This window comes from Porites lutea, chromosome 3 (assembly GCF_958299795.1).
Source record: "Porites lutea chromosome 3, jaPorLute2.1, whole genome shotgun sequence".
NCBI lineage: Eukaryota > Metazoa > Cnidaria > Anthozoa > Scleractinia > Poritidae > Porites > Porites lutea.
The window spans coordinates 8433092-8447063 of record NC_133203.1 but is presented as its reverse complement, the minus strand read 5'-3'; the positions used below and the strand labels follow the sequence as shown (position 1 = coordinate 8447063).

At 40.4% G+C, this 13972-nt stretch overlaps 1 protein-coding gene across 1 annotated transcript in view; it reads left to right on the top strand.

Annotated features, from left to right (window-relative positions):
- LOC140930366 (probable protein disulfide-isomerase A4) overlaps positions 1–13972 on the top strand; it is a 28665-nt gene that overhangs the window by 6728 nt on the left and 7965 nt on the right. Inside the window, exons 11-24 of the mRNA XM_073380049.1 lie at positions 162–298; positions 869–936; positions 2031–2112; positions 3161–3173; positions 3293–3358; positions 4576–4715; positions 5892–5962; positions 6403–6467; positions 6852–7084; positions 9514–9581; positions 9962–10043; positions 10969–10981; positions 11544–11612; positions 12782–12945. Coding sequence (XP_073236150.1) covers positions 162–298; positions 869–936; positions 2031–2112; positions 3161–3173; positions 3293–3358; positions 4576–4715; positions 5892–5962; positions 6403–6467; positions 6852–7084; positions 9514–9581; positions 9962–10043; positions 10969–10981; positions 11544–11612; positions 12782–12945 — 1271 coding nt within the window. The remainder of the gene's footprint in view (positions 1–161; positions 299–868; positions 937–2030; positions 2113–3160; positions 3174–3292; positions 3359–4575; positions 4716–5891; positions 5963–6402; positions 6468–6851; positions 7085–9513; positions 9582–9961; positions 10044–10968; positions 10982–11543; positions 11613–12781; positions 12946–13972) is intronic.

Genomic DNA, 13972 nt, shown 5'->3' with positions numbered 1-13972 from the left:
AAACAATGTTTGACCTGTGTATATCCAAAGGTTTTCCAAAGATTTAACATTGTATAGGGTGGGAAAAAGAGAACTGTAAAGATTCATGTGTACTGAATCACTGTTCCAAGGACCTTCGTCCAGGATGTAGTAATTATCGTTCTTTTTGTGTCTCGATGTAGTCCTGCTCCTGCCACCCCTCCCCCAAAAGAAGAAGAATGGAGTGATGTTCCCAGTGATGTTGTGCATCTGTCAGACAGTACTTTTGATGATTTTGTTGCCAACAATCCCTCTGTGTTGGTCATGTTTTATGCTCCATGTAAGTACCCTTTGATCGTAGAGTTCGCATGCTGCATATTGTATGCGTTACAAAAGTTTACCAACCATCTTGGACAGAATAAAAAGGAGAAGAGAAGCCCTCTTCACACCACAATCAAGGATGTGGCATTAAGAACAAAAGAAGCTTCTTTCTTCTCCTTGATTTGATGTGTCGTGAAGAGGGGTGGTCAGTATGTCCCATTTATCTTTGTACAAGATACTGTTGATTCATGCTCTATGATCCATGTAAGTAAAAATGTGATTTAAATGTCTTTGCATGTTCTATGTTTGCTGTAAGTTCCTAGTGATGTTCTACAAAAATACATACCGTTAATAATGTCAATACAAAAACATTATGGTACTATGTCTGGGTTAAAAGAAGTGTCTGACTCTCGTGGAATGCTAGTAATGACTCTGACTGCAGTTGCCAAAGCTGCAAGTTGCCATTATTATATAATTCCAGATTTACTTTCATTGGTTTTTGGTTTCAATGTCTAATCATAGTTGCACTTGAAATCTTGTGATGGTCATTCATGGACGACTTAGTCTGACTCCTCTTTTTTACTTTTAGGGTGTGGCCACTGTAAGGCTATGAAGCCTGAATACACTGATGCTGCCAAGACTCTTAAGGATGAACAGGTCTCTTGCAAAGCTTCATAAGCTATAGGACTGAGCGGCTTTCATACAGAATGACTGAGAATGGCCCTGCGTAGTTACTACTTCCCCCTGGGTTCAGCGCCGTTAGGCATTATTTGATGCATTACTTTATTGTATTGACTAGTGAGCCGCGCGCACTTAGGCAAGCGGACTCTGTCTTTACCCAGACTCTTTTGCTCTGTGGACGTTGTTCTTGTTGTTACTTGTCCGCCATTTTGATCGGGTCGTGTTCTGTTGTTTCGAGTGCCAGATCCAGACCTTGACATAAGGGTGGCCCCGGTCTTACAGACCCTTAGATAAGGTTTTCGGCCCTTCGGGCCTCAGTTTGGTCTAAAAATAAGGGCGGGGGGGGGAGTCGGGCCCCGGGCCCCTCCCCTGGATCTGCCACTGGTTTCTACTTACCTTGTTGAGTGGCGCAGTGCTATTCAGTCATCAGTCACAAGGTCTCCCTATTCTTTTGAAGAGAGTTGAAAATACGACGCGCAGCGGAGTATTTTTGACGAACTTCGAAGTGTTTCATCTGGTGATGAAACACTGTGTCGAATTCTTGATATTACTTCTCAAACATAATGATTTGAGAAGGATGAATTAAGGATGCAAAAATTAGCAGTTTTTCATCTGATTTCCAAGCACTTCTTAAACGTTAACTTTCTTTGGTTTTTCTTTATGAATTATTAATGAGTTTGAGAAGTCGACTGAGACTTTCCAGTCATCTTAGGGATGACTTAAACATCTTTTATAAAAATGGTAAATAAGACAGACTCCTTTTTACGTCTCAGTCGTTAAATTCGTCCAGTATAAAACGGGACGCAGTATACTGGAACGCATTTATGGCCAACTCAATCAGAAAAGACCGGGAAGAGTTAGTGTTTTGTCTTTTTTTTTTTTCAGAAAACTCTGTTCTTTGTTTAATGTTGCTTACTTTCATGCATCCCGTTTTTACCTTGACGACTTTAAAACGTCTCAGCCGTTAAATGCGTCTCTAGCATAAAAGTGGCCAAAAGCATTATCATTTCAAAGTGATTAGTCATCAAATGTTGTGAAGGCTGACTCATTCTTGTTGATGTTTTTGTTAGATTTCAGGTGTGCTGGCTGCAGTGGATGCTACCAAGGAGCGAGATTTAGGAAAAAGATTTAAAATTGAGGGATTTCCAACTGGTAAATATCGCCGTGTTTCAATTCGATCTTCATTTTATGCAATCACTGATATTTTTAGTTCCCTCACATCACGGTTGCTACAGGTCAGGAAATGGTCAGGGAGAAAAAAATTTCTTCAAGGTCAGGGAAAAGTCAGCGAATTTCACTTCGAGTCAAGGAAAAGTTGGATAGAGTGATCTCGGAACTCTGATCCTGATCCGTGTCATCCCAATGGAACACACCCTGAGATTAGCAAAACAATAATTCTGCACGTGCATCACGCTTTTTTGGGCGTGAAAACAACGCAATGATCATTTCTATTTAAAAAAAATTTCGATACAGTCTGTTAAAAGTAAATTCCAGAAGAATTCACCAATATTTTATGAATTGAATGACATGGAATAAGCATAGAGCGATGAATTTTGAAGCAACGTGAATTCAGTTTTTAAGGGACGTTTTCCCTACCGTGGTCGTCGTATTTCCTTAAGCTCCCTATTGCTACTGTGAAACCTCTTTATAACGAGGCCCAAGGGACTGGCTAAATATGTTCGCTATTACGAGGTTTCGTTATATCGAGGGTATTTCCGCTATATTTTACCATTACTGGGGAGAAGAATATCGTTCGTTATACCGAGGACTTTGTCATACGGGGGTTCGTTATTTGCCGTGTTGCAGAGAGTCTACTGTGCTGGTATGACCTAGGTGTTGAGTGTCATTTCCAGCTTCTTTGCAGGCTAATCATATTTTAAACTTTTTTCAGTTTTTACACACACCTATTACGGTTAATCCTGTATTAAGCTTTCTGAAGGTTGGCGGGCTTAATAGGGAAATTAGAATACGGTCTCTCAGTTAAGAATAAAGGGGGAGGGGAATGGGGGGCTTAAGAGAGAAGTGGGGGATTAATAACTTCTTTCGCTGAAAAGGGGGAATTTTTAGAGAAGGGGGGGCTTAATAGAGGATTTACGGTAAATTTAATTTCTTTACTCCGCCATATTTCTGTAAATTAAATATCTTTTTGTTTTCTGCCTCTCACTTGTTCTTTTCTTCTTTTTTTCTTTCTTGCTTAAAGTGAAATATTTCAAGTAAGTAGATGTTTCTTACTTAGCATGATATATATTTATTACCTGTAACCTGTTGTCAACTGAGGAAGAAGGAAAAAGACTTTGTTTTGATCATTCTTTTGTTTGATTTCCACTTACAGGGATGGTGAAGTTGCTTTTGATGTTAACGAAAGATCAGCGGATAAGATTGTTGGATTCATGAAAGAGTAAGTTAACGTGCTGTTTCTGACAGAACTCTTGGTGTTGGTTTGATCTCTTGCCTTCTTGTGCGACATTTTAACAATGGATTAAATCAGTAACAACTAAGTTTGTGATTAGACTGTCCACGTACACGTAGCTGCCACATGGTTGCATTGGTCACTGTCTCTTTGACATGCTTGTAATTGCCCGTTGCTTCACTCATCTTAGGAACCATTTTTGACCGTGATGAATTTAGAAACATCTGATGTTTCATGGAGCTTTGCTTCAAACTGTAAGAAATATTTGATTGAACTTTTTCTTTTAAAACAGAGTTTTAAGGAAATCGCCAGCAAGTTTTCATTGCCCACACCTCATTCTTTTCTGTGGAAGAGTTACGACTTTTTAAACGTTTATAGTTCCTTTATTTCGACCACCTATCTACAAACTTTCATATTTTTTCGTAATTTAATCTCGCAAATTTGTTCCTGTATTTGTTCTTCAGTGATACGTACATGTAGTATTGTCTATGACATTGCATGCAACAGCTTTGGCTCCCTAAAGAGAAAGAGAAGAATCAACACCCTGAAAGAGTTTTTTATGCTTAACTAAATCCTCGCTCATTTGCGAGTGTTTGCTCTAAATTTCTTTAAGAATCATTGATCATTTGAAGAGCTATTAATAACAAAAAAAAGAATTGAAAGAACGTTTCATCCAAGTTCCTCTAACCCACTTCTTGGTTGGATAAAACACTCCTCATTTCTCATGTTTGACATATAACTTTAATTCCATGCGAGTCACCCCTTTCTTTTCTCTGACATCCTAGGGGGCATCTTCTTGGAGATTGCCACCATTCGGACCCCCTAGGATTTTGCTAATATAATTTGACTGTTTACAGCCCCTTATTTTTCCGTAATATCGCCGAGATCTAGCGCTTTGCCTACTGGTGGCATCTTTGTTTCAAGTGTACTGCGGTGGGGGGGGGGGGGGGGGGGGGGGGGGGGTATAGGATTTTTAGCGGTGAGGGATGGAGCCCCCCACTCCCCCCCTTTAAGCAGATTTGATACCCATCCCCAGCTTGACTCGGTACTTTTGAGAACAAACTGGTGGCCCGTAAGGGTAGGAGCTCGACCGTTTACGGAAAAAATAAGAAACTGTGAACAGTCTGCCCAACATTTTTCCTGATATTATTGACATATCAGAATCTTTGTGTCAATTTTTTATTGGTTTGTGTTTGTATGCTTAGCCCAAAAGAACCCCCTCCCCCACCTCCTCCGGAGAAGGACTGGAGTGAAGTTGCCAGTGATGTACATCACCTTACTGATGAGACATTCAAAGGATTCCTAAAGAAGAAGAAGCATGTCCTGGTCATGTTCTATGCTCCTTGTAAGTGAAGAAGTTTTTAAAGCTGTCCTGTGTGTCCCTTTTCAGACTGTAACGCTGGTTCTGTAAACTAGGTTAGGGAGCTTAAGCTTCGACGACGAGAACATAAAAAACAATAGGTTGTGATTGGCAAAATAACAACTTTGCACGTGCATCACGCTTTTTTGTACATTTCTTGGCCGTCGTTGCACGACTACCACGTGAAACTGCCTAATTTCATGGTTTATGGACGACGTGTACACAAGTAAATGGTTTTGTAATTCTTTCCTTAACATTAGATACAACCCTCTAGAATTCAACTCCAGAAGAATTCGCTAACATTTGTCAAATTGAACGAGATGGAATTAGAGCGATAAAGTTTAAAACAGCGGAAATCCACTTTTTAAGACACGTTTTCGCTACCGTCGTCTTCGTTGCCTCAATAAGCTCCTTATTAAGAATTTCATTCACTGGCTTTTCCAAGGCTAAACAGGGAGTATGGACTTTTTGGGGGTGCTGGAGATCAGTGTGGAGCCTTTGCTGCTCTCATAAACTAAGGAACCTCAGATAGACGATCATGAGCTACTAGGGACATGCGGGCAGAGATTGAGCTGCGTGTTTCTGGGCATGCCTTAGTGCAAGTCTAAGTCCCAAGTGCACCACTGTAGTTACTTTTTTGTGGGATTTGCAAAACGTTTGGGTCCAGAGATGCCTTATTACCTCACCATCACAAAAAGTGGATTACCAATTCATGGTACTACATCCACCCTGAGCGCAAAGAAGAAAAACGTACCACACCAGGAAAAATGTCTGTTGTTGTCAATTTTGTGTTTGTACAAAAAGAGTGATGGTTTAAATGCAATGGTCAGGGGAAAACCTTGTTCCAAAGTTAACAATGACAGTTCTGATATGTAACAGCCTTTGGTGTAACCGCCGCAGAACTACGTAGTTCAATGGGTAAAGCGCTTGACAGCCGAGCGGGAGATTTCGGGTTTGATCCCTGGGGCCCGGATCCCCGGGGCCGGACCCCGGTACTGCTTTTGCCTGCAAACGGCTACACACTCGCGTGGTGTGGATGACCAGGGAAAATAGCAGTGCCGTCTCCACTAGGGTACGTAAGACTAGTGCCCGTAATTAGTACTCACTTGATAAAATACATTGACGCTCCAGTAAAGTGCGTTTCTTTTGGATCTAATTTAGGGTGTGGTCATTGCAAGAAGGCCAAACCAGAATTTATGGATGCTGCTAAGCATTTTGCAGACAATAACAAGGTATGTTTGTATGGTTTTTTTTTAGAGCTTCTTTGCCAGAGCTTTAACTAGGTAGTATCTAGAAAGATAGACCAGCTCTCTTATCTGATCAGCGTAGAAAATGACCTTCTAACAGACCTTCTAACCATACAGACTTACAGTGGTAGCTGTCAAAAAGGCTTGCGTCTATTATTATTTATTCAAGTTAGGTTCAAGTTACTATAGAGTGTTTTCACTTGACGTCACGACGGCCATATTGGTGTCCCAAAACAATGAAAGGGCGGCCATGTTGACGTCCCAAACTAATCCTGTGGGATTTGAACCCTTTTCTTATGCAAACGCTTTCTCTTGTGCTCATAAATTTGCATAGATGCTGGCCACGTGAGTGAAAACACTCTGTTACAAAAACCCTTTAAATATTGTTTACTCTAGTTTCGTTTTTGTATCTTTTGTTTCAACAGATTGAATACGCTGCCGTTGACTGTACAGTTCATACATCTGTTTGCAGCAAATTTGATGTTCAGGGGTATGATTCAAGTTCCCGTTATTTTGCGTATGATTCACGTAAACACGAAAATCAAAGATTTTTTTCGCGCCACTTTTTTCAACCAATCAAAAATTCAAAAAAACTAATCGCGAATTGATCACCCGCGTTTTCCCGCGTAAAGAGCCGGCTACATTCGCTTCGCAATCTGATTGGTTCATGTGATTATCTGCTTGTGTTTTGATTGTCAGTGTAATTATGTGTACTTTTGTTTTGGTCCAGACGTGCAACCAGAATAGTACTGTCAGTATTTCATTTTTCAACAAAAATGTGTTAACTAGGTCTCTCTGGATGCGGTAGTTTTGTTTTGCTGGTTGACTCCTGGCTGTTGCTTTTCGTAATCACTTTTATGCGCTTGTCTTTCAGTTACCCGACCTTCCGCTACTTTAACTACGGCAAGAAGGACTTCAAGTATACTGGGGGTCGGGTGGCTGAAGATTTTATTCAGTTTATGAAGGATCCCAGTGAAGGTCCCCCATCCCCACCCCCTGAGCCGGAGTGGAAGGATATACCAAGTGCTGTGAACCACTTGACAGAAAACACCTTCGACATGTTTGTCAGGGAACACGAGTCGGTCCTGGTCATGTTCTATGCACCATGTAAGTTTAAAAGATAATTGTGCTCGTGAAATGAGATATGGAGTGATATTTTATGACGTAGCTTAAGTAACGACGACGCCGACGACAGCGAAAACGTCACTTAAAATGTCAATTCGCGCTATCCCAAACTTTATCGCATTTGTTTAACCTCGTTCATTTTGAGTAAAATGTTGGCGAATGTTGGTGGTGGAAATTCTTCAGGATCTTATCTTAATTCAGAAAAGGTAAAAGGAAATTGTCATCTTCAAAATTAACAAGTTTCACGTCGAAATTGTTCAGCGACAGTAAAATAATGTACCAAAAAATGTGACTCGTGTGCTGATTTTAAAAAGCTTTTTGCTTTTTTGACTCCACCGTTGCCATTGTCCCTCGTGGTTGCTCAAAGCTTCCTATTAATAATAATAATTCCTAATAATAATCTGCTGCCTCCACTCTTCCACAATCTGTTTATGACAAAAAGTCAAGTCCATAGACATGACGCAAGAACAGCCAGTAATTATCGAGTGCGTTCATCAAGAAATTCACAATTCTTTACCAAAGACCTAGAATCTGGAACTGTCTTCTTGCATCTGTTACAAACTTGTCAAGCTTTTTTAGCTTTAAGAACAAAGTGCTAGAGTTTTTATTAAAATCGTAACTGAATTAGTTTAGCCGCACTTCTTGACAGCCCTTATTACTTCGGCGGAGCGCGAAGTAAAGGTTTCGCGACGCTCAGGAATGTATCAAAGTTACAATTTTTTGACAAGATTGGGCATGCAAAGTCTGTAGGTTTTCGGTTTTATTCGGCTATTTGACGAAGTGAGAGCCGAATTAATTCGAGATATCTCGAGATCACTTCGATTTCTTTCATTTATTCTTTAACTTTTTCGAGGAAGAAAGAATTATTATTTTGGCTTTCCCGGGGTTTGAAGCGACTCACCTGTGTAACCCGTCAGATCAATGGAGGCTCTTAGTTGAGGGATTAGCCGATTGCGCTACTGAGACCCAAGGTAGTTTGGGATATGAAAAATAGTTATGAAGTGATTCACTAGTTTCGGGACAAGATTGGGCGTGCAAGTTCGTGACTTTTCGGCTTGTTTCAACTATTTCACGAAATGAGACCGGACTACTTCGTGATATCTTGAGATCACTTCGAGTTTAGTCTTTAATTACTCGAGGAATAAATAGAGGATATTTCGTGGCCGGGCAGAGACACGAAATTTCTCTTCGAGTGTTGAAAAACATTTCACGAGTGAGCCCTCCTTTCGAACTGTTTTATGATGAATTTAAAGTTACAAAATGCTGCAAAACGACATTTTGTCTTTGTTGAGTGTTACGTACTAAAATTGCTTTCATGCGTTGCGTGACTTTCTCGAACGTTCTCTACGTTTTTGGATTTGCCATGAATAATTAATTAGGGCACGTTTACATTTCAGCATGAGTCAGCAGATTTGCATCAGTTACTGAAATCATAAAATATGTCGAAAAGCTACTACTATTCGCCTGCTGTTTAGTATTTTCTAGAACCTTATGTCAAACGGTATACAAGTTTCAAGCGAGTTCTTTTGAAGAACTAAGTTTTTTCCCACGGGCTGGACTGCTGTGTTTAGTCAAGTGTGACGAAGGTCGATTTTCAGGTATTGTGTTTACAAGTTCGCGGAAGCCGTAAGATATCTGAAGTTCAAGTGAGAGTTAGTTATTATTGGTAGAGGCTGTTTAGTTTTACTCAAAGTTCAGGTCAAGTTTGTGTTGGTGGATGCCGTGTTTAAAAGCTCTGTAAAGGCTATGTTCCTTTGATGTTAAACTTCCTTGTGTTAATCCGACATCCCTGCGTGCTGATAGTCAGGGAATAATTATCCTCAAAACATTCGAACTCGTGACTTTGAGTTTTAGCCAATTCCATGCTCAACGTAATTGACTCCTTACCCATGCCTTACATATCTTTAATCAGTACATGAGACTGCTATGCTGTTTTTGAAGCCTGATGTGACTAAGAAAAATAAAGAATTGTTTTTTTAGAAGGGTTTGTATGGAGTCATCAGAGCATAACTGGGCTAATATCTCGGAGACAATTTGTCCCGAAATGCTAGTTTTTGGCAAGTAGGCCTCTTGGATGTTGCTCTTTTCAAAATATCCTGACAAATCCCATAATTTCACAAATTAACACCTTACTCTTGCCATATTTGATATCTTACTATTCCTCCGCATTTACAATTAATTAGTTTCACAACCACGACGCCGAAGTGTACGCTCCGTAGCGTCTTGTTTCTTATAATATTGTGATGTCGGGGTGGCCTCTCCTATAAGCCTTGTGGTTTCTTGAGGTCTCCTCACTTAACAACTTGCTGTATCCTTTAAAATTTGTTTTAACACAAAGGCTAGTAAATGATGATGATGGTATTACTGTTTTTTGAATACAACAACTTCATCTTGTTATGTCAACTTTTCAGGGTGTGGTCACTGTAAGGCCATGAAGCCAGCGTACATGGATGCCGCACAAGAATTAGCAAACAAAAATGTAAGTACCTGGTTTAGACCCGTCTAGAGCTTTTTTATCAATTAAAGAATCACTGGTCAATTGCCCTCTCTCAATAAGCGCACCTTAAGATTTCATTTACAGTCGTGAAAACAAGTGCAACATAAGAAGACGTCGCCTTGTTTGCGATTATAAGTGTTTTTGCCCCGTTTATCATGATTACCGTTTATCACAGGTTACTCTTGTCCCGCACTTTAACAAAACCGAGTGTGAGTTGAGTTGTTAGTGTAGAGAATTCTTGAGAATATTTTGTCATAAAAAGTGATAGTATGCCCCTTCTGTTTTGTTAGTTCTCAGTAGGTTTCCCTCCGAAGCCACCTACATTCTAGTCATGTGCATGTTATTCTTTAATATCTTTACAGGCTCGCAGCGTATTAGCCGCTGTGGATTGCACAAAAGAGACATCTCTTGCAAAGAGGTTCGATATCGGAGGATACCCTACACGTAAGCTCAGTCACAGCTTGTAATTTGGTTTAGCTTGAGTTTCACTCTTGCCTTGGATGTTTAATAGAGTGTCTTTGCAAGTGTTCAAATTGTATTTTAAGTACGCTTTCAGGTCATTAGAATGGCTTTTTGATAGCTGCTAGTTCACGACTCAAGTTCAATCCACTTAAGTCTTGGAATTCTGCAGTGTTTCAATTAGAGTGGTTTTCGTTTGAGTGTCGTAAAACCAGAACCAAAGTAATTACTCTGGCCAATCACATGGGACACAGACAATACAATGAACCAATCAAAACTCGAAGTAATTACATGTGGCTGACGCAAAGCGCGGGAAAATGCATGCGAGCGCGTCACAATTGGCTTTGGTTTTACTTCTGATTGGATGAAAAGGTGGCGCGAATCTTTTAAGCCAATCGCATCGTGTAGAAAGTGCAAAACCAATTACTTTTCGACACTCAAATGAAAACCGCTCTATAAACTTTAATAGCATGATACCAATCGTACTGGTGCAACCGGCGGAGAAATTCCATACTGATGACGTGTCACAATTCAGATCTAGGTAGTGCTTATGATTGGTTGAAGCAAACTTTCAACCAATCAGAACCACTACCCAGATCGGGCTAGTGACACGTCATCAGTATGGAATTTCTCCACCGCTCGTTCCTCAGACGTCATTTCGCTGAGAAACCGTCTGTGGCGTTCGCGCGAAATGTCAGCTGTTTTCTTAGGCTACCGCTCGGGCAGGAGTCACGCAATGCTCCCAGCCCCCACGGATGAGGACAGGGAGCATTGCGTCGTGACTTCAGCCCCAGTGGCTGCAAAGGAGACTACCTGCATACTAAATGGTTAGTTTTCATTTCCTTATTTCTTTTTTTCTTTTACATTTTGTTTTTGGTTTTGGTTTTTTTCATGCGATTGAATGGAACAGTCAAGTACTTCAGGTGAGACGCACTTTCTTGATACTTTGTTCTTCAGGTAACAGCTGCCTACATTATACAGGCAGTAACTATAGATAAAAAAAAAAAGCCCATAAATCTTTTTGGCTATTAGTCCTAGGCCAAACGCTGAGCTGTTCATGAGACGAACCAAACTCTTATTTGGGTCAACCCAAATTAAGTTAAGATCGTCTGTTCGGTCAGACGTCGAATTTAGGACTCGTCGAACCAATCAACTGAATCAGACCAAAAAATAATCTTCATACTGATTTTCTCCCGAACGGGGCTTAACATACATCATACAACTTTTAATTAATTAGTTTAGTTCGTCGCATGGGAAGATCGACGTTTGTCCCGGAGACGACCTTCAGACGTTCTATCCGTCTGAAGCAGACGGATAAAACGTGTTGGACGATTCAAACTCATTCAGACGAATTTAACTGAGCCAGACGTCGAACTTTTCATGAACGTAACTCATTAAGTTTGGTTCGTCTCGTGAAAAGTTCGACGTTTGGCCTAGGCCTAACTTGTTCACCGTTGTAAAAACATGTTATGTTTTATCTGGCAGGAAAGGTGAATTCACTTCTGAGTATATGAAATCCAGGGCAAAGGACGATATTGTCGAGTTCATGTTATTGTAAGTCTGATGTTATTTTTTCTCTGTGTTTAAGAGAGAGCGATTTTCTTGACAAGACTTGCTACAAAAAAGCAACTATGATCAAAAAAGTTAAATCTTATTTGTCCTCATGTTTCTAAGGTGTATTTCTTGCGGAAGTATTTACCATGCCAGATTTTAAGCCTGTTTTTCTAGGAAAAGTCTTGTCATTTTAAACTGACTTGATTTCCTGGTTGGAATGTCCGCCATAACTAATTATGTTCAAGTCGAGTGGTTGAAGAGAGGGGTTGGATCAAAATTGAGAATGTGGCCAATTTAGTTTGCTTCCCAGAATGCCAATTCCCAATTCCCATTTTTCATTCTTATCCACGATTTGCTTTCCTCATTTCTTATTGGCTGAAAAGCTTTGCTTCTGATCCGATATAGCGGACATTGTCTAACCATTTTAAGATTCAGTACAGGGACGCAAAGGGACCACAGTATATGTACATAGAGATTGCATTATTATTCTGAGAAAGTTCAACTTTGCATTTGCCTTTGGTAATTATACGGTACTGGTCATGCTGCATTTCTGCGGTTAGTATTAGATCCCATTGGTCCAAACCTCCTTCGGACACCTCATGAAATTTACACAACGTAGGATTCCTTATCGCTTCGGTTTCGAGCACTGACTATAGTAATTACTGATTAGGGTTAAGCACTGACTAGGATGATTAGGTTTAAGTCCTGAAAATAGTGATTAGGGTTTAGCACTGACTGGGTGATTAGGTTTAAGTCCTAAAAATAGTGATTAGGGTTAAGCACATACTCGAAACGGTTAGCTTCTATTTAGGGTTAGGGTTTTTGCTATACAAGTTCAAATCAAATCACCTCTAGCCAGCCAATCATCATTGGCCTTGTGGGTAAGGTGATGGACTGCAGACCCTACACTCCGGGTTCGATACCCAATCACGCTCTTCCAAACTTTTTTTTTTTCCTTAAAAATTGAAGAGACTTACACTTTGATGAACATTTGCTGAGCAGAATTTCATCTAAGTGTAGTGTGCAAGCAATAAAGAATACTACGTTATGCAAACTTAACTAAGGGACCAAGGGGTTTAGTCCGATGGGATCTAGTACTGGCCCATTTCTCCCGACATGTAGAAACGACATATCAGTTTTTCAGCGTTATCATTTACTTCCTCTTGTAGCTCTGAAGATTCAGAACCTGCTGCAGCCAAACAAGCTAAACCTGAAAAACCGGTCGAAGTACCGTGGAGTGAGGAAGATACTGATGTAGTTCATTTAACAGAGAACACGTTCAACGAGTTTATCCAGACGCATAGTTCAGCTTTAGTTATGTTTTATGCTCCATGTAAGTTTGAATCCGTCTGTATTTGTAGGAGACTCTAACCTCATATGGCTTCAACTGACATCTTGAAATATATACCTCAGTGATTGAAAAAACGTCATTTGAAAAGTATAAAACATGAACGATGAGGCTTCAAAAATTTATGGGTATACGTTAATTAGCAAAGCATTTTTTTTTTCAAAAAATAGCTTACGTTATCCTGATTAGCGCGAGTTTCTCGTGCGGATGGAAATTCCAGTAGTGCTTTGTTTTAGGCATTGTTTTTTTAACCCGGTAAAAAAAAAAGAGGTCTCATCCTATGATTTTCAACCGTACGTTGGCGACGTGGCTGCGCTCTAGCTATAACTAGAGAGATCTGACTAAGAAACGTTGCCCAAAAGTTAAGTTGTCGGTTGATCGCCAAGAAAACTGAAAAACGTCCGAACTTGGTTGGAATACATCGGCGCGAGGAGCTCCTGATAGTGAAAGCTTTTCCGGAAAGAAGTTTGAATTTGCAATGATAAATCTGTTAGGCCTCGTGGTTCATGGCTTACATTTTTCAGATGACAGCGTTTTTTTCAGTCAGATGTATATGGATATTGTCCAAGATTTTTGGAATCATTATACGTCACTGGGAAACTACCCACCTACCCCTCCCCTAAGGCAACATTTTGCCTTAAGTGAGAAGTAAGTGATAATGTTGGCTTAGGGAAGGGGTAGGTAGGCAGTTTCCCAGAAACGTATAATGATCCTTTTGGGATCAATTGACTAAGACGAAGTCGAGGTCGATAAAAATGCAGAAATAACGAGGCCAGCATTCAGCCGTCTTGTCGCAACAAGCTCGGCCAATAAGAGAGTGATTATATGGCCAAAAGGGAACTTTTCTTGCGGGACCAACCCGTGAAATCCCGAGCGGGAAGAGGAGGCCCATCTTGCCCGCTCAGGTAGCCAATCAGAACACAGGATTCGTTTTATCTTTCCGGCTTGTCGATTCAGCCATTAAATATCGTTATCGTTTCCTGAGTTGTACGTTGCTCATCGTAGATTACCC